At 42.0% G+C, this 20687-nt stretch overlaps 1 protein-coding gene across 1 annotated transcript in view; it reads left to right on the top strand.

Moving 5' to 3' along the window:
- LRP2 (LDL receptor related protein 2) overlaps positions 1-20687 on the top strand; it is a 180528-nt gene that overhangs the window by 135389 nt on the left and 24452 nt on the right. The window contains exons 51-63 of the mRNA XM_072961113.1: positions 2808-2960; positions 3455-3625; positions 6403-6629; positions 7501-7678; positions 8698-8894; positions 9617-9862; positions 10557-10685; positions 11618-11737; positions 12474-12590; positions 13348-13464; positions 14385-14522; positions 16981-17103; positions 18543-18671. Of these exons, the coding sequence (XP_072817214.1) occupies positions 2808-2960; positions 3455-3625; positions 6403-6629; positions 7501-7678; positions 8698-8894; positions 9617-9862; positions 10557-10685; positions 11618-11737; positions 12474-12590; positions 13348-13464; positions 14385-14522; positions 16981-17103; positions 18543-18671 (2045 nt within the window). The remainder of the gene's footprint in view (positions 1-2807; positions 2961-3454; positions 3626-6402; positions 6630-7500; positions 7679-8697; positions 8895-9616; positions 9863-10556; positions 10686-11617; positions 11738-12473; positions 12591-13347; positions 13465-14384; positions 14523-16980; positions 17104-18542; positions 18672-20687) is intronic.

Raw genomic sequence — 20687 nt, 5'->3', positions numbered from 1 at the left:
GTACCAGTAATCAAATGGGATACCACAGAACCTCAAATCAACTGATTTGAAGAATTTATGGAGTCAGTTTCATGGGGAGGGGCATCACAAAGGAGGAAAGAACTGCTATTACTGACCACTTAATTCACTGAAGATGTGAAGGAATGGTTCACACTTTCATTGGTGCATTCAGTCATTTAAAACTGCCTCCTAAGTACCTCCTGCATGCAGGTGCTGAGGCAGGCTCCACCAACACAGACACAGCCCCTGCCTTCCTGGGTTCACAAACTTGCTTGCAATGCTAGTCATTCCCAGCCTGGGCTGGTTATAAAATAGAGAATGGCTAACTTGAAACTGTGAGCGTCTGTAAGGTAGACAAGTGATATTTTAACTAAATTATACCATTTCAACCACACTTTTTAACATCTCTTTTGAAGATTGAATCTATCAGATACTTGGCAGCATCAGGTAGTCGGCTTTGTGGTGGACATGAAGCTGCGGGCACTTGCTGCTGTCAGCCCAGACCTACAGAGGACTTCTGCACATCTTCTCTATTTGACTATCTATCTTCAGCGTAAAGATCCTAAGATAGGGGATGGAGAATTTGTTTCCTAGTTCTACCTGAATAGTAGCTGGTCTGCCATAGGTGCTCAATAAGTGCCTGCAGAATAAATAAAATGCTGACTGTGAACATAAGTACTTTATATGTAGTGGCTCTACTAGGTGTCAGAAAGCATGGTGATTAATGATTTGCAGGAACAGAACTAATCCTGGTACTGTTCCTGTCTCATCCTTTGCTCCAGTGCAGGGACAATGGTATTTTAACCTTGATACTGTCTTTCGGTCCTCTTTCTCCCAGACTGTTCAGATGGCATTTTCCCCTGGACACCAGCTCCTTTCCTCTCCCTCTGGGCATATTCTTGACTAGGAGAAAGGATTAGATACCTGTGTGGTAGTGAGGAAGATGGAACAAAAAAGTCTAGGGTGAGGGTAGGATAAAGTATCCCATGAGCGAGGCATTTTCTCAGATGTTCAAGTAGGAGCACAACCAGGCTGAACAGTCCTTAAACTCAGAGGCAGAATAGACCCCAGTTACACATACAATAGTAGTGGACAGCTCGAAGATACAAATTACATTGAGATTTGACAGTTTTCCTAATATCGATAAAATGTCACAGCTAGCCCAAGGATGTCTGATTTCCAAAGCCCTTACACTTGAAATACTAGTTTTTCAAAGCACTACTATGCACAATGGAAAATTGTGTTGGCTCTCTGTCCTCTTAATTTTTCCCATAGTGGAGATGGAGTGTCTCCTCTATCTTCTGTTCACAGGGTCAGTATTTTGACTATGGAATTAAAAGAAATTAATGTGTTGGCAGTAAGCTCAACAGAGCAGAGTGCCCTGTGGTTAGCCAGCCTTGAATTCCTGCTCTACCTCTTACTAATCATACAACCTCTGGGCCTCAGTCGCCTCATTGAGAAAACAGGCATAATAATAGCACCTACTCCTAGGGTTGTTGTGATCTTAAATAATGTAATAGTTTAAAAAAGCCCTTAGCCTCAGACCTGGCATTTAATAAATAGCTGCTGTTATTATTGCTGTTGTTAGCCTCTACGATTGTGGAATGCAAGATTGTGGCCATCTCATTCATCAGGATTTACCCAACTGAAGTAAATGGCAAGGCTCGTGCGCTTATGCATCCTCATTCCCTCATCCTCAAGTCTACCAAGATGCTGCTGTCCTAACAGCTAAATACACTGACACCAGCGTGGTTGGATCAGGCTTACCTCTTGCAAGGAGACCCTGGGGCCTTTTAGAAGGGAAATCATTCCAGTGGGAATTACTATCAGACTCTAAATGACCCTCATTCTGGAGTACTGAACCCTTTTGTAGAGTTATGGCTGCTGTAAGACTCCGGTGAAATCCGTGGGCCCCTTGCTGGATAAAAGCACTTATCAAATTTATGTTCATACAATTTTGCATCACTTTAGAGTCGACACAAACCCCCCCAGAGCGCAGGTGACCCTGATGTCAGGTTAAGAACTCCAGATTAAAAACTCCTGCCTTACAGAAAAAATGGATTTTTTTTAATTTTAAAAATTTATTTTTTGGAGTGGGAGGTAATTAGGTTTATTTATTATTCTTGGTGGAGGTACTGAGGATTGAACCCAGGACCTTGTGCATGCTAAGCATGCATTCTACCACTGAGCTATACCCGGCTCCCTTAAGTGGAATTCATTGAATAGCAATATATTTAGAACTGAAATATCCTTGAGGTAAGAAAGTCTAGGAAGTTTCTAAAGCTTTTTAAGTTTGATTAAGTTAAACTCGGTACAGGATAAGAAACTCATTTTGCCAGCCTAGTCAGACAGGGCCAGGGATGGGTCATATTTATCTTTATCTTAAGGATGCTGTGATTCTCAGCTCCCTCGTGCAGTCTCAGTGATACACTTAGACAAGTCTGTTTTCTCAACTCCACCATTTAAACTATAGTTCATGACACTCATTGCTCTCACTTCTGCCTCCTTGCTTCTCTAAAGCCTGGAGCATTGCCTGGGAAAGATGCCTTATGCTGCATGAAACAAGTAAAGCCAGAATCCTTATGTGAAGTGTGCCCCAGAGTTCCCCATGTGATATCACCTTACAATGGGAGGTGTCGCACACATTCTTGCATCTTTTGTTGCCTCATTGCAGAAAGCTCAGTGGTTCTTCCACTTGCCGTTGTTTGTCTGGGGGAAAAGTGCTTGGATAGGAAATTGGGTGGCTACATGTGCCTTGTTTCCCACGTGAAAGGGCTGTAACTCCTGGCTCTCCTCTTCATTTTCAGAAAGCTCTATTGGGTGGACTCCTACCTGAATTGCCTTTCTGTCTCTGACCTCGATGGTCGATACCGCCGCAAGCTGGCCGAGCACTGTATGGATGCCAACAACACCTTCTGCTTTGATAATCCCAGAGGAATTGCCCTTCACCCTCAGTATGGGTACTGTCTCCCTGTAATCTTGGGCTCTTCTTTCATGCCCTTATTCCACCTCTGTTACCAAAGTGGCTGTTAACGTAGTGATCCCAAGGCCAATATCTTGCTGGAATTTGTCTTCTGCTTTTCCTACCTGGTAAATGTTTTAGTATAATGGGTAGAAGCACGGCTTTTTCAAATGATATTCATCAGCTATTCTATTTTCTATGCCATGACACACCATTTCACTTTTCAAGTCACATATTTTGGCTGCATGCAGGTAAATAATGTTAAAAAAAAAAACACCTTTATTGGACTTACCATGTCAAATCCACTGAAATCCCCAGCTAATCATGTTCATTCTTGAGCATTTCCTGTACATCTGTCTCTGACCTCGACCTTTCCCTTTCTGAAAGGCTCTGTAGGATGTAAACTCTATTTCTCTAATTGGAGAAGAGCTATGTCTTTGCTGTTGAGTTCTTTTGGCTTTAAGGACTGACCCTTTGTGTTTTCTCCAACAGGTATGTCTATTGGGCAGACTGGGCTGACCGAGCATACATTGGGAGAGTAGGCATGGATGGAACCAGTAAATCTGTGATTATCTCCACCAAGATAAAGTGGCCCAATGGCATCACCATTGATTACACCAATGATCTGCTCTACTGGACAGATGCCCACCTGGGTTACATTGAGTACGTATATAGAAAAGAATAAAACAAACTGGGTAACTGGTCCAGACACCAGGGCTTGTTGCCAGTATGTTATTCCCAGGCAGCTTCTAACTGGCCTGTGTATTGGAAATCACTCTAAGACCACTTCCAACTAAATTGCCTATAGGTGAGGGGGTGGGTATAACTCAGTGGTAGCGCATTCTTAGCATGCAGGAGGTCCTGGGTTCAATCCCCAGTACCTCTATTTAAAAAAAAAAAAAAAGTTCCTATAGGCAATTCTCCGAGCTCTGTGGTTTGGTGCAGTAGAAAGCATGTGAACTTTGAAGTCATACAGATCAGGTTTTTATCTTGGTACTTTTACTTCTTATACTCCTAAAAATAAGGAGCTAGTAATCTTTCCCCTGTGGTAGTCAGCTTAGTGCTCAACTCATCTTAATTTCCTTATCTCTTTACTTTACCCTTCTCTTCCAAAGATATGATTAATAGATTTTAGTATTTGAAAAAATTATACTGTTCAATGAAAAATACTCCTTGTAAAAAAGATAATACAAATTATTAACCAAGCAGTAATACTTATTTTGGAGCATTGCTAATTATGGCCCAGTTGAACTGTGGTAATGTCTTCTTGGTATCTATAGACTAGTACCCAGATACACAGCCTGTTGCATTCAAAAGCATGGAATTGTCATTAATTCACTAGAACTATTTTAAAGGTCTCTACAAATCTGTCATTCTGTTACATTTATTTTGAAAATTTCACAGTTCTCTAATCCCACATTCTCTTGAACAGGCCACTACGGAGGAACGAATGCCTGGTACACATGCTAGTGCTTTCTTCTTCTGCACGCGTGGTAGACATAGTTAATCAATCCCAGAACTCTCTTTTGTTGACTTGGGACATTTCCCTAGAATTCTCCTCAGTTGACACATGTGATAAAGACTCTTTACCACCCCTGTCCTGAAAAGCAAAGGAAACTGGATGGTTTTTACAGGCTATACCATCAGCCTCTGCTAATCCCCAACATCTGTTTTGAGCTCCTTGGAATCATCTCATGATCTTAGTTTTAAAATATGTGTAGGGTAAGTAGAAGAGGAGACTTCAGAAAATTGACAATGGTAGGGATTTTGATGTGTGATGCTCTGGGAATCCTTTTTTTGTCCCTGGTTCATTTGAGATACTAAGGCAAACTTTAGCTTTCTCTTTGCAGAATTTTACGATAGCAGATGCTAACTTATTCTTGGGTAGAGATCAACTTTGTTCAGAAGAGGAATATTACTTATAGTTTATTTGTACCATTTTAATGTAATATATGGATTGCTACACCCTTGGCCCTTCCCACAGTGTGTGTGTTCTCTCTTTGAAAGAATATCATAGAGCTTAGCTTTCCAGAAAATACCATTTTGAATTAGTAGAAGCCTCAAGGTGTTTAAAGAAACTTCAACAACTTTTTTGGATTTTGGTTGTCCTTTAGGTCTTGTAGATTATTCTTGGTCTTGAAAGCTTAATAGGCTCCGCTGAAATGGACAGTGTACACATGGATAGTATTTTAAGCAGTATTAGAGGCAAAAAAGGAATGTTCTAACTACTTTCTAACTACAGCATCAGGCACTGTGATTTGGGAATGAATGAACCTTTAGTCTTCATGTAACCATGTAACCATGCTGGCTCTGGAAGGGATAGCAATGCCTGTGTTCAGAAACAGACTTCATAGACTGTGTAAGGTGATACACTTTTACAGAACATTCAATCCATTTCTTGTACATATTGAGCTGTGCTGACAGATCCTTCTAGTTGTGCCTGTGGCCCTACAAGTGACAAAAAATACTCAAAAATGTGTCTCAGCACTCCATATAGAGCTCATGAAAGAACTGAAAGGGAAGGTCTCAGCACTGCTTTCTGGTTTACTTTTTTTTTTTTTTTTGAGAAACAGATAGTGATTGAGTTCTGGTCATTTATCTGCAGCCTTAGCAATGAAAGTCAAGAAGGTCTTCAGGTTTTCCTATGCCTTCTTTAAGTTACCATAAGTTAGGATATTTTGGGAAATGTTTCTAACATCGCATGGCTAACGTGATCAACTTTCTTAGTTGCTAGCTCATTCCACCTCTTGTGTGAGTTTTAGGGTCTGCTCTAAGATTTTTAAATATTAAAATATCAATATTGTGACATAGGCTCATAGAAATGAATGACACTTAGATTCATTAATAGTGCCCAGGGCATGATTAATAATAAATGTGCTAACCAGTGTGGACAGAGTTAACCCTGCACTCTTATAGTTTAACTCAGCTAGTGTATATCTCTTAGGTTATACTGAGAATCAAACTGTCTCCTAGAACAGCCTCTCCCTTCCTCTTCATGAGAAGGCAGAATTCCAGCTTTAGATCTCTATCCTCTGATTTCTTCTGATGACTTAGGAAACAAGAACAATATTTATCCCAGGATATTGAAAGGATGCTTAATGGAGAACATCAACGTGAGAGGTTGTAAACTGGCCACAGCTAGACCACCTGCATCCGCAGGAAAGCAGCTATAGTTAGGGATTAGTGATTTTTTAACTCCTCTGGCTATTCCTATCTTTAGAGCATTGCTTTTGCGACTTTTACATCTTTTGTTCAGTCCAAATATCCTTTAAGTTTAGTTTTTGTTGTAATTGAAGACTAGGAGTTTTGGGGAGAATCTGAACTTCAGTTACTCTCAGAGGTAGAACTTTATTAATTGATTTGTCGACTCCTCCATCCTTAAAGGCATTAGAGAAGAGATGTTATCTTCATTGAATGACTTTTCCTTCCTCCGACCCCAGGTACTCTGATTTGGAGGGCCGCCATCGGCACACAGTGTATGACACCAGGACACTGCCTCACCCCTTCGCTCTTACCATTTTTGAAGACACTATTTATTGGACAGACTGGAATACAAAGACAGTTGAAAAAGGCAACAAATATGATGGGTCAAATAGAGTGGTGCTGGTGAACACAACACATAGGCCCTATGACATCCGTGTGTATCATCCATACAGGCAGCCAATTGGTGAGTAGGTGATTCAGAAGTTTTGTACAGTTGCTTTATGGTTCTGTGCATGCCATTCTTTTTTTTTTTTAAGTATAGATATCATGATTTCTACTGGGAATAGTGTTACTTGTTAATGTTTTCTGTGAAACAAATGCTGAGAGTTGAGAGTATGGAAATATCTGTGGAGTTTATTCCCCAACTCCTGGAAAAGGCTGCTCTGTTCTTTTCATTTGTTAAATGTCTATTTGCATTTGATATCTAGCAACATTCTGGGGTATTCTTTGGGGATAGAATGGATTTTTTTGTTGGCCTGATTGTTGTAGTGTCTTGCTAAAACATACTGTAAACTTGGAAGTTAGGAAAAATGAGAATGGGCAAAACATTTTTTTCTGGAAGTTAATAGTCTTCATATTATTTAGCAGAAGTTCAAATTCATCTTCACCTCTGAGTGGCAGCCCAGAAAATTAGTAAGGATGTTGCTCAGTTTATCCATCCATCTCATTCTTGGCCATACCTCTGTTGCCTTTATCCTTAGAATGAAAGAATGTAAGATCTGCTGAAAATTAAACTTGAACTTAGGTTCTGGGTGCGTGGATATAAGCTAAGTTTCCCACCTGCTGTCCAAGAACTTTGAGAGACATCTTTTCTAGCCCATCACCAATGAGTATGCCTCATGTCTGGTAGCACATAAATGAGTTTTCTCGAAGCGTGGGGTTGCTAATATGCCCTACCACATGTCCTGTTTATGAGCTTCTGGAAAAAACATGAATCTAGGATAGTGATCTTTTTGCTAAGAGTTGATGAGTTTGCTGAGGTGTATGATCAGCTCATCTGTGCTTGATGTTCTCTTTCAGTAAATGAACTTGTATTTTCTTCCTTCTTTCACTAGTGAATAATCCCTGTGGTACCAACAATGGTGGCTGTTCTCACCTCTGCCTCATCAAAGCAGGAGGAGATGGATTCACTTGCGAGTGTCCAGATAACTTCCACACCTTCCAGCACGGTGACAGCACCCAGTGCCTGCCCAGGTGCTCCAGCACCCAATTCCTGTGCGCTAACCATGAAATGTAAGGCTCTTTCGCCCCTCTCCCCACTGCCTCTATAGCTCTTGATACACATTGAACCTCAAGGCTCCAGGGGATGGGAGTTTTCTAATGAACCAAGAGTTGGGCTAATTAATGTAGTTCATTTGGGATGAACCAAGACTGTCTCCAACCATCCAACCATCTCCAATTTGAGTTAATGTCTTCCATGAATAGAAAGAATTTGTTAACCAAATGGTTATGCCCATGCATGCAAGTTTTTATATCTGTAGCATGAAAGCAAACTATGTGTTTATATTGTCTAACAAGTTGTCCTGAGTGTCAAGGCCAAGAATGTATGTAAGTGTACAAAAGAACAGCCCTCATGTGTGATAGAATTTCTCTGTGTTTTTTAAACATACACTGGCCTAGCTCCTTAGTTAACTATGCCAGACGATCCAAGGTCACACATTCAGATCCTTTTTCAATCATTTGTATTTGTCATGAAACAATGGCCACAAGCCCTTGACGACTAGGGGTTCTGAGCCAGAGACTGAGGTCAAGGGAAGGTGCTAATGCAAATCCTAGCACCTCGGATTATTTTGATGATTAAAGAAGGTATCCTCGATTAAGAGTCTAACCTACCCTGTCGTGACATAGGCTCTCAACACGTGTTAGTGCCCTCCAGCTTCCCAGCCAGTATCCAGGTGTCCTCCCTCCCTCTGGCCGACAGTCCCAGCCAATCCCTGTTACCAGAACCACAGCTCCAAACACACACTCTGTTTGTTGTGGCAGGAATTTAATCATCATACTCAAAGCACTTTTTTTCAGCATGTATTGGGTCTTAGCAAACCTGTTCAATCTCATGTAGTTATGCTCGCTCTGAAAACACACCACAATAACCAAGGTTTCATTGATCCACTTCTTGGAGAGAGTCCACAAGAGAATGCGTGTGTATCACTGTTTGGAATTCACTTTTGCCTTCTTCTCTCTGGATAGTCAATGCCTATTTCTCTAGCTGCTTGCTGCTTTGCTAAGAGAAGTGCTCTATTTTCTCTGTGCAGGTGTATTCCTATCTGGTGGAAATGTGACGGGCGGCAAGACTGCTCGGATGGTTCCGATGAACCCACCACTTGCCCGCAGCGCTACTGCCGGCTAGGACAGTTCCAGTGCATGGACGGCAACTGCACCAACCCGCAAGTCGTGTGCAACGCGCACCAGGACTGCCCTGATGGGTCTGATGAAGACTTTGTTCTTTGCGGTGTGTGGAATCGCTTTCTACCTTCTTTGCCTACTTCTGCAGTTGATCATGTACAGTCATGCTTCTGTGGGAATTTTCTGAATGTTGTAAACCAAAAACTGGCCCAAAGTCCTGGGGAAAACAACTCCATCCTTTATCTATTTTTATGAAGTTTTTAAAAATCCTAAGGTCACTGTAAGGCAAGTGGTAAATAGTAAGTTGTCTCTGTTGTTTGTTCTTTACTGTGTGCTGTGCACAGAATCCTCTTTAAGAGCTCACATTCAGGGTGAAATGAGGAATTCCCACCTCCATTTTAAACAGGGACTCTTAGTTGTAATATTCACTTATGTTTCCATTTTTAAAAAGCCAAAAAAAAAACCCACCAAAAAAGAAATAATAACCCTCCAAACTAAAAACACATCAGCAATAGCAACAAACACAAAGTTTGGAAACCATTAACCATTATGGCAACAGATAAAGGAGGTGGTGAATATAGTAGGCCATCAGTGGTTCGTTCCTTAACCTCTAATTCTGCTTGCAAGAAAAAGAGGTTTAAGAATTGAGGAGACAGTAATAGTCAGAGAATAACTGCCCATGTAGCAGTAGTGCTTAATAATAAGTACATGAGGACATAAGTACTCTAAGAAGAAATTATAACCGGGTTCTCTGGGATCCATTAGTGTAAATCAGTAGCTTCTGTACCTGATGCCTTCCGAGCTGATAATCCATGCCCCTGCTTGCAGAGCATCACCAGTGTGAGTCCAATGAATGGCAGTGTGCCAACAAGCGTTGCATCCCGGAATCCTGGCAGTGTGACTCGGAGAATGACTGTGGCGATAACTCGGATGAAGACAGTTCCCACTGTGCCAACAGGACCTGCCGGCCAGGCTATTTTAAGTGTGCCAATGGCCACTGCATCCCTCAGAGCTGGAAGTGTGATGTAGACAATGATTGTGGAGACTACTCAGACGAGCCCATCCAGGAGTGCAGTGAGTTCCTGGGGGAGGGGCAGGGCCCGGCCAGGAGCAAGGAACAAGGAAAGCCTCTGTGTGGACTGAGGGAGGGTGTGGGGCCCCTGCTGCAGCCCCAGAGGACGCTCCCTCTTGGCGCTGCCCGCCAACTCTGGCACTACGAGGCAGAGGTGAGCGGCGCAGCCTGCAGGTTGGACCACACCCCTGGTTCTGAAGTGGCTGATTCCTGCTCTCCACCCACGCAATGTTTAAGTGTCCAGAACATGATAGCAAGAAATTATATTGTGTGTATGTCGAGCATTTTCTCTTTTGAGCCTCAGAGAAGCATTGTCAGGTAGGGGAAGTGATATTACCAACTCATTTTACAGGCCACGAACCTGAGCGGCAGAGCTGACGTTGCAACCCTGTTTTGTTTTTTTTTTCCTTCAAACACTGTTCTTCCCTCCACCCTGCCCACTCCCCCAAAATTATACTGCAGCATGAATGGGTGGTAATGAAATAGTGAGAAAACTTAGGACTCTGTCTTTCTGCTCTTGGTGAACAGATCACACCTAAAAGAGACACAGTTGCCAGAGTCTGTTTAGCTGGTAACATGGTCAGTGTTGCTCATCAGCACCACGTCCTAAATAGGATGATGGAAAAGTTTTGTGTCTTTGGATTCCCGGCAGGGCTGAGACTTCAATTCTGACTTTGCTACGTCCTCTCTTTCCAGTGAGCTCAGCCTATCGCTGTGACAACTATACAGAATTCGACTGTAAAACAAACTACCGCTGCATCCCCCAGTGGGCTGTGTGCAATGGTTTCGATGACTGCAGGGACAACAGCGATGAGCAAGACTGTGGTACGAGGCGCTGCAGGGGAGGAGGGAAGGGGACAAAACAGCTTATCCGGAGCTGAGAGTGGATTCCCCATGCCATCTTCCTTTGTGTGCCTCTAATAACATGTTACGTTTTTATTGCATTTTATAGGTTATTAGAGGAGTTTAATTTACATCATCATAAATGAAATCTCATTCCAAGGGATACCATCATTGGGGAAGACACTATTAAGATATTAGGAAGTTGTGTAATTTCTCCCAAATGTGGAATTCTGATTTATACTCAACAAGTTTAAACTGTTTGTGTAATCTCATAAATTAATTGAAATTGATGGAAGGAAGGTAGAGAAGAGACTTGGTATCTGCCCCTAAAAAAGATACTTCAAAATCAGAATATTTCTTATTTGGAGAATTTTCACATTCTGAATGTCTCTCTGGCCTTCCATAGCCTCTATCTCTGGCAACATGGAAAGAATTTATGGACAAAAGTCCAAACAAATCGATGGAATTTGCCAAGATTAGAAATATACTCTAACTCGAAAACAAAATGTCTATGAGTGTGTGTTAGGTTTAGTTGAAAGAGAGGTAAGGAAGATAATGGGTTATTTTAATAATACTGAATCTAGTCAACAAAAAACAATGTGAGGGACATACTTTGTTTGCTGGTAGCATCACTTAATTTTCCTTTCCAGTTCTTTGTTCCAAATTACAGGCCAGGTAGCAATTCATTTTTTGAACAGTCTTTGCAAAAGAGAATAGATCTAGTTTCAAGCAGCAGGACAGGTTCAGTTTAGCCTGAGAGGAATAGTAACGGTGAGTGTTGCTGGCTTTCCTCTTTCTGGGGTCTTCGAGACTATGGTAGCATAATCCTCAGACCATCTCGCAAGAAAGCCAGTACTACTTTGGTTTTCTTGACCATTGGCTTCTGAATGATTCGTAATGACTGTGCTTTGCAGAGTCGATGACATGCAAACCTTCGGGAGAATTTCGCTGTACAAATCACCGCTGCATCCCTCTTCGCTGGAGGTGTGACAGGCACAATGACTGTGGAGACCACTCCGACGAGGAAAACTGTGGTGAGTGTTCAGGGTCCATCATCCTGACGTGCCACCAGAGGGGTGATGTCTGCTCTTTGCCTGTAATTGAACTACCTGTGCCATTCATCCTCAGAGGGTAGGATGATCTCTTTCTGCTGGCTGGTACATTTCTACTTTTTCTTTAACTGGAAATATAAGCTCCTTCTTAGCTGCTGAAAATCGGCTTTGGGAAGAGAATATTTACCCAAGTGTGTTTTCTCTGTTGAATTTATTTTCACCCAACTTTTTTTCCTTCAAGAAAAACTTGAGGTGACTTACTGTATATTACTGCATCATGATGTATGTTGATTTCAGATTAACTAATACATTCTAACTTTAGTCACTTTTGGAAGTAAGTATAGTCACCATTTGCCATACGCAATTGGGAGAATCAGTAGGCTGATGACACCTGAAATTATCAATTGATTAAAAACTTCTTAAGCAAAAGAGGGATCCAATTGGCATTTTATTCTTTATAAGAAAGTTCATGTTGAATCCCATAGGAGGTCATCTGGAGTTTCAGGAAATCAAAAAATTATCTTAAGATTAAATCACCTTTGGACAAACCTTTTGACAAAGGCCATTCTCTACAGACTTCGAACTGAGATGGAAGGTCTAGTTTGGAGGATGGACTCTCTGGGACTTGGGACACAGGAGGGCATTGGTCAGTTTGTAAGACTGTCTCCTGTGTGTGACTCCTGGTGCCCACTGATGGCCATGTGGCTTTCCTTTTCAGCCCCCCGGGAGTGCACAGAGAGCGAGTTTCGATGTGCTGATCAGAGCTGCATTCCTTCTCGATGGATCTGTGACCAAAACAATGACTGTGGGGACAACTCGGATGAGCGGGACTGCGGTAACTGTTACAGTTCTTTGAGAGGCTTCCCACAGAGCCTCGTACTAGGGGTCAGCATGTTGGGCAGAAGTAGGGACTCCCAGTGTGTGTTTGTAAAGCTTTTTAGAGGAAAATGATTTTTGCATAATTTATGTAATGTGTAAACCTGAGCATTACAGTACCTCCTGCTCTGTATTTTCTATGCTTTACTTTTTAACTTGACAGCAGTCTAGATCAATAATAGGGGAAAATAACAAGAGAGTTTTTTAAAAATCTCATTTGAACTTAAGTATTTCCTAGGAGCAGACTTTAATCTGCATTGGCCTTGTAAACAAAACAAAACATTGGTCTGCCTGCCATCCCCCAGAAAATGTCCGTAAGAGACACACTACTGCAGCTCCCTGGCTTAGAGGTCAGAGCGTTGGAACAGAAATTATAAACACTAAGTAGTTGTTACAGCGCTTTACTGATTGAGGGTTGGGCCTGAGAAAAATAAGCATTAAGAACATTAAGTGTTGAGGAGTTCAGGTTTTTGGGGAAAAACTGAAAAGCTAAAGATTATTTAATAGAGGAGAGATCAGTAATTCAAGCTCCGTATCTTGAACACAGAAGGTGTAACTTTTGAGTTTATTCACTGGCTAACCATGCATGGCGTGCGTGCTGTGCGCCAGTCGCTGGGGATGAGCAGGTCCGTGACAGAACACGTCCCGCACTCCGCGGAGCCGGTGCTTGCCTGCGAGTGCCAAGGCACCCGGGAATGACCGTTTTTTCTCTGCAGAGATGATGACCTGCCATCCTGGATATTTTCAGTGTGATAGTGGGCACTGCATTCCTGACCAAATGAAATGTGACGGCCTTGCTGACTGTCATGATGCTTCTGATGAAGCCACCTGTCGTAAGTTTCTAGACACCTGTGGGTCTGTTTATCTGAGACGTGTGGATTCTGCGGTTTAGACCCAGCCTCTCCCATCAGCCACCGCTTCTTAGATTAGAAAGGCCGTAGGTATTTTCTGTTCAGCATTCATCAATAATTACCCGTTTACCTGGGGCCTGAGTCACCGTCTCCATCTGTTTCACAGCAGTCCCTCAAGTGCATTTCATTAAGATTATTTCAAATAGAGAGTATATTAATTGTGCTAACAAAAGTATGTATATGTTATCAGCTCACTCTACAAATCGTTAATTGGATAAAGACTTTGCAGGTAAAAGAATACTCAAGCAGTGAGTAAATGGGTATTAGAACGTACGGACGGTATAGCATTAAGCATTTTCTGAATTGAATAACGACACTTAAAATTATTTAAAAACGTGAAGCCAATATGGTCACCTGCATTTCAGTCTTTTTGAAACACTGAACGAATGTTAATTGTTGCTGATTGTCCGTGATGGACCTTGTTGTTGATGTGGTTGCCACATCTTAAAACCTGGTTTCGAAGAGACTGTATAAATGGATGGTGGGAAAAGCCAGTGCTGACAACCAGTGAAGAGTTGCACTTACCTATTAATAAAAAGTCCAGGGTGTGGTGGGTGGGGTGATAGCCCAGTGGTAGAGCGCCTGCTTAGCATGCACGAGGTTCTGGGTTCTATCCCCAGTACCTACACCAAAAAAAAGAAGAAAGAAAAAGTCCAGTGCTGTTCACAGAATGAGTCATGTCATTGAATACTAGGCTTGGACAGCTGTCTTTAAGAAACATTCCAGCAGAATTTCAGACAGTTTAAGGCCACTGTACATCTGGTTGAATCAGCAAGAGCAGGCTAGCTTTCCAAAAAGTATCTTTTTCTGATAATTTGACTATGTCTCCTCCTCACCAACAGCCACCCGCTTTCCCCATGGCGCATACTGCCCGGCTACTATGTTTGAATGTAAAAATCACGTTTGTATCCAGTCATCGTGGAAGTGTGATGGTGATAACGACTGTGGCGATGGTTCCGATGAAGAGCTTCATCTGTGCTGTAAGTGAGAGAGAACTGAGGGGGTGCTGTCTGGCAAAATCTCAATGTTTCTTATGCAGATCATGTGTTCCAGGAGGGCGGCTGTACAATTTTTGAGGACTGGACACATGATCGGCATTAGTGTGGTTTCTCTTGGCTTTTCTTTCTTAGTTCTCTCTTTGGGACGTGAGAAGTTTGGGAAAATATCCATAGTTTTTTTTTTCTTCTTCTTCTAATCATTTTGGGGGGAATTTTATGTATGCATGCATTTATTTATTTTAACAGACATACTGGGGATTGAACCCAGGACTCTGTGCATGCTAAGCATGCACTCTACCATTGACCTGTACCCTCCCTCCCCCAACATCCATAGTTTTAAACATTTTGTGGCCTTTGAAAGAATTTCTTCAAAAGAAATCGTTGGAAACCCAATGTGCATAAATAGAGGCAGATCTGTTGTGGCTGTAGTCGAGTTAGGGTGTCTCTCCTGCTTTGTCCTTTTGGTGCCCCTCCAAGTACCAGACCCCTAGAGCTTCACAGAATACCTTGAGGAAATTTTAAAACTAGTTAATCCTTAAAGTCACTTTACTTTACATCATAATTCAAGCCCATCTGATTCCTTTCTGTTGTATGGTGCATATTTATGTTTTAAACCAGTGAATCTCAGTTTGGGTACCTATCAGAATCACCTGGGGAGAGTTATTTCAAAAGCACACACTCTGGCCCCACCCCAGGCTAAGACCTAATGAACCCGGATGTCCAAGGATCAGGCCTGGGCAAAATGTATGTTGGAAAAGCTCCTTAGCTTTTAATTTAATCTCCTGGTTGAGAACTGCTGATTTTAATGAAGTGAATGAAAATAAAGTTTGTTTTGATCGTTTTGTTCCATGCTTTGAGTCATTGGAGAGACTCTAGGGCAATAGTTCTCAAAGCGTCATCTCAGAACTAGGAGATTCAGTATCACCTGGGAACGTGTTAGAAACACACATGATGGGCCCACCCCAGACCTACCCGTTCTGAGTGTCTGGCAGCGGAGCCCAGCAATCTCTGCATTAATAAGCCCTTCGAGTGATTCTGATATAAGTAAAAGCCCTCAGCTCAGGAGAAGGCAGCCCCCGAGAAACACTCCCGTTGGAACCCTTGGTTAGCTCCTACTCTGACTTAGCTGCAGTGTGCTTCTGAGGTTCTTATCACCTCCTTCATTCAGTGTCCTAGATTCATCACTGTTCATTTTTAGCCTAGGGACTTGACTCTAGAAAATGATATACCAGAGTGTTCCTTCCCTTCAGAGAACTTTAATTAGCATACATCATATTCCCCCAGTGGCACCCCCAACGTTTTCCTTGCCACATCTTTTCTCATAAGGAACTAACCATGTTTTGTTTTCAACTTGATGACAAAGAAGGAAGTTGTTTCCCTCTATAAGGTAAAGTGCCAGTAGTTAGTAAAATTACGCTTTGGAGAGGCAGACACACAGCCGTGTGAAAAGGTAGCCAATGCTGTTTGATAATGTGGCATTTGGCTTTTGCAGCAAATAATTCTTGTAAAGTTCTATTAACAATACTTCCAAGAACCAGCTCTTGGAGCTGATTTTTCTCCCCAGCTTCATTACCAGTCTGTCCTCTTGCTCCCTGTCTGTGGTACCGAGGCAGAAGGAAAATCAAACAGCCCACATCCTCCGTGGGAAGAAGGAACACACATTTGTGTTGAGTTCACAGAATTCCTGGTACATGCATAGAGGATCATGTCCTTGCACCAACTAAGGGACCTGAATTCTACTCATAGGTTCCTCACAGGTGCACAGGCATCAGGTGCACAGGTCTCATTCTGGATAATAAAAGGAGTCAGGGTGGGATTAGGAGATCTCAACTGTAAGTGTAGAGGGTGAGGGAATTCGAGAAGGAAAGTCCATCACAGTGTAAAACTTTAATGAAGAGGCTTTGTGCCCTGGAGGCTCAATGACAACTTCAGTCAGAGGGATAAACAGTGGCCTCCTGACTGTTAGGATGAGTTCATGGCCAGCATCGTCTTCCTCACTTTGCTCCAGCCACAGAGACCTTTCATTTGGGTCCAGAGGCCAGTCATGCTCCTTTCTGACTTAGAATCTTCCCATGTGAAGCCTCTTCCAACCCCGTCCCCCAGATCAAATCTCCCCAGTAGATGCTTTCTTAGCATGTGTCCTTTGTGGCTCTTCTCACAGTTGTAGGTGAATGGTTAATTTGTAAAGTCTGTTCCTCTGCTAGAGTGAAAGTTCCATGAGGACAGGACTGTGTCTGTCTTGTTCCTGACTGAGTCTGATGCCCAGCACAGCACTGAGGTGTCGACTAAATACTCAGGATGCTTTTGTCAGCTGGTTAATTGAACGAGCCAATGAAGGGAGGAATCGAGCAAGCCTGGCGCTGGCACAGGAGTGTTTTAGATATTGACCCTTGTGTTCTACTCTTAACCTGTACCTTTGCTTTTCCATCTTGTGCTCTAGTGAATGTTCCCTGTGATTCAGCACAGCGTTTCCGGTGTGACAACAATCGCTGCATTTATCGTCACGAGCTGTGCAACCATGAGGATGACTGTGGAGATGGAAGTGACGAGAAAAAGGAGAACTGTAAGCCAAAGTCAAAGGGTGAAGGGAAAACTAAGGGCCCCCTCAGTTGTCTGCAGTTTACAAAATGTACCTCGGGGATTTCAGTGTGTTCTGCAGAGGCTGGAGCTGCACCCATGACTGCAGATCTCTGCTGACACAATGGTTTGCGAGACCCTATAAACTCATGCGTTCCTCAGATGCACCCCTTGCCCACTTCTTCCTATTTCATCTGATCCAGATGTTGTCAAGTTCCTTAAGAAAATGAGAATGCATACTAAATAGTCATGGAGTCCCACTTCACAAGTGAATGGTTTATCTCTTTTCAAAGATGTGGTTTGGTCGCTTGTCAGCCTAGAGTTTCTGATTGTTACTCTAGGAATGGGAGCTTCTCAAAGCCCGGTTGGGAAGATTATGTTAAGTAAGGCAGCCCTGGTGTTCACAGAGCTGATCTAATATCCTTCTTTAAAATGAAAATTCATTTCCCAGAAGAGAAAAATGATATGTGAATTCAAGAGAGAAGTTTCAAACGGGCCACATTTAATATTTCAGATGTTGAAAACATCTGTGTGTTTTTCCATTTGAGAATGTTTTAAAATCTATCCATTGAAAAAGAGAGTTGATTAATTTTCTGGGCAATTTAATTTACCTAAAAAAAAAGTTAGTGAGGAAAATTATTTCCCCTGACTCCAATTACTTTTTTTTTCCTAAAAGGATATTATCTGGGGAAATTTTGATAAATGCTTAACTTCTCTATTTTCTATCCTTTGTATTGATGTGGAGTTAGAATGCTTACTGTCAGCTGCCATCTCAGATGGACACCCAGGGAACTGGATGTCAGGGAGGACTTTGACACTATTGCCATGTTCAAGTGTGTACCCTCTCCCTCCCTTTTTTTGGGCAGAGATGAACCTGTGCTTGTAAAGTTGTTAGTATGTTTGTTTGAAGGACAGCACCAGAAATAAAACCTTTTTTAAAAATTTGAGCAGGGTTATCCCTTCCGCTCTTCTCTTTTCATGTCCCCTATTAATCATGCCATTTTTCAGTGCAGCAAGACATTTGTAGCATGTGGTCAAATTCCAGAGTGGAGAAAAGGGGTAGTAAGATTAAAGAATAAAAGGAACAGGCTGTTAGAGGAACCACTGCTAGCCGTCACAGAAGGCAAACTGCAGAGCCCTCCTCCATCTGGTAGGGAGGCCACCCGGAACACCTGGCTCCTAGGTTGCCAGCTGTGGCAGGGAGGCACGTGGGCTCTAATGCTTCAGCTCAGAAGTGGCACACATCACCTCCAATTCACAGTCCATTGGCTAGGACTGGTCACATGGTCCCAACCTAACTGCCAGGGAGACCGGGAATTGTAGGGAAGCACGGGCCTATTTGCAAGAGATACTGTCTCTGCCATGGAAGGAAGCATCTGGTTTCACAGAAGAAAGTTTTGACTTCAACTTATTCTTAAATTATAGGTTTAGAACCAACGCCCAGACCTTGTACAGAAGATGAATTTAAGTGCAGCGATGGACGTTGCATTTCACAGCACCTGGTGTGTGATGATGTCGATGACTGTGGTGACCATTTTGATGAGACAGGGTGCAGTAAGTAGATTTTTACTTTTTAAAAAGTAAATACTTATTTTTATACCTCATTGTAGTAACTCAGGTGAGCCTAATGAAAGCATGCAGTAGCATAAAGAAGATGATAACCACATTTCTCTTTAATTTACACGTTGTACCCTGAACTGCAGTCAAGCCCACAGCTACCCTGTTACTGAACACGTTCTATACTAGACATTGTGCTAAACACTACCTGGATTATCGTGTTTCATCCTTGTAACAATCCTGTGAGTTAGGTGTTGTCTGTCTGTCTGTCTCTGTCTCTCTCTCTTTTAAACAAATGAGAAAACCAGCTTAGAGGTTAGGTAAATTGGCCATGTCTTCCTGCCATTAAGCAGTTGAGTCAAGATTTGAACTCTGATCTACTTAACTGCAGGACACACCCTCTTCTCAGTTCCCTAGGTGCCTCTCAGACCCTTAAAGCTATGCATTTTGTTTCTTAGTTTGCACTTTTTTTCTTCTTAAGACAATGCAGTATCTTTGACACATGGGGAAGGATGGAAATGCCCTGGAAAGAACAATTATTTTTATTTTTAAAGTTGAGAGAGGATTTTATGCAGGAAAAGGATGATGAATTCAACGAAGGGATGGTTCTTGCTCAATATCATGATGGAAATGCTGGAATGACATGCGAATAATTTGCACTTTTGTAGTCCTTTATAGGGCTTGTGAAATTCTTGCACATACCTTCTCCAAGTTGTCACTCAAGTTAGCACAAGGGAGTCACTGCTATTGTATCTATCTATAGAATAAAGCTCAGAGAGCTTAAGTAACTTGCTTGAGGTCACACAGAGTGGCAGAGGCAGAATTTGGACAGTCCTGGGAGAAGAGGCTGGAAAAGCCAGCCTCTAGTTCCTCTGCCACTAGCTGTGCCACTCCGAGCACAAACTGACCCTGCCTTGCCTCAATTTCTTCATAGGAAAAAGGAAGGAGTTCCCCAAACCCCAGGAGTCTGTGACTTACTCATCTTTGTTAGCTCTGCGTGTTTTCAACTTCCTGGGCTCTAATTGCTGTTTTTTTTTGAGGCATCCCGAAGATTTCAGGGCAACTTTTCTCCTGTGTGGGTTACAACAGAGGATGCATAATCAGCCCATAGAGTTGATTTGCTATTTGTTTCACACACTTTCTCAGTGAGGCTTGGAGCTTCCGGCGTAATAATAATGTGACTTGATTAAATATTTATAAAGCATAAATATGACAGAATTTGCAAAACTCAATGGTAGATTTGGGTTCTGATGCCTGGAGACCAATACACGAATAGATCCAGAACTTTAGAATATTTCCAAGTTAGTGTTGGGTCAACACTGGTTTTCTCTTTTAGTTGCCTGAGCCAATGAAAATACTTAAAATTGACCACAGTGCTTTTAATCTCAATGACATTGAATTAAAGGCAGAGTTTCTTTAAAGGAAATAGATAGCACAGGCATTACTGAAGTATGGAAGCAGCATTTCTTTTCAGATCTTAAGTGGATATGTGATGTGGAGTTCAGTCTTACTGCAATGGGCTGCTAATTTGACTGAGACAGAGAATTCTTATTTAAAATACCAGTTCTTGGGTGCTGCTCGTCCCTTGCTTTTCTTTTTCCTTTCTTCTTCTCTTCTTCCTCCTTTTCTTTTAAACAGGATCACCAAGGTGTTTTGCACATATGCTTTCTTTTTTAAAAAAAATATTTTTAAGTCAGGAACGGAAAGATATGAACATTTTTCTAGTACCACTGAGGTATAAAGAAAAGTTGACCTTAGGTTGCAAATATTATTTATGTGATTATAGAAATAGATTGACTTGCTATTTCTCTGTCTGGTGGTTCTTATTCCTTCTTCACAAAATGGAAAATAGAGTGTCTACTTCATAAATAGAGTTTCATCTATTTGGGTTGGGGTAAATCTGTTCTATTATGAATTAAAATAGTGATTGTTTTCAAGTGAAAGAAGTTACAGGAAGGAAGTTACATTTGAGGATGCATCTCATAATGTGATACGGTTTCTGCTCTTGTTAAG

Source organism: Vicugna pacos, chromosome 5 (assembly GCF_048564905.1).
Source record: "Vicugna pacos chromosome 5, VicPac4, whole genome shotgun sequence".
Taxonomy (NCBI): domain Eukaryota; kingdom Metazoa; phylum Chordata; class Mammalia; order Artiodactyla; family Camelidae; genus Vicugna; species Vicugna pacos.
This window is presented reverse-complemented; position numbering and strand designations above follow the sequence as displayed.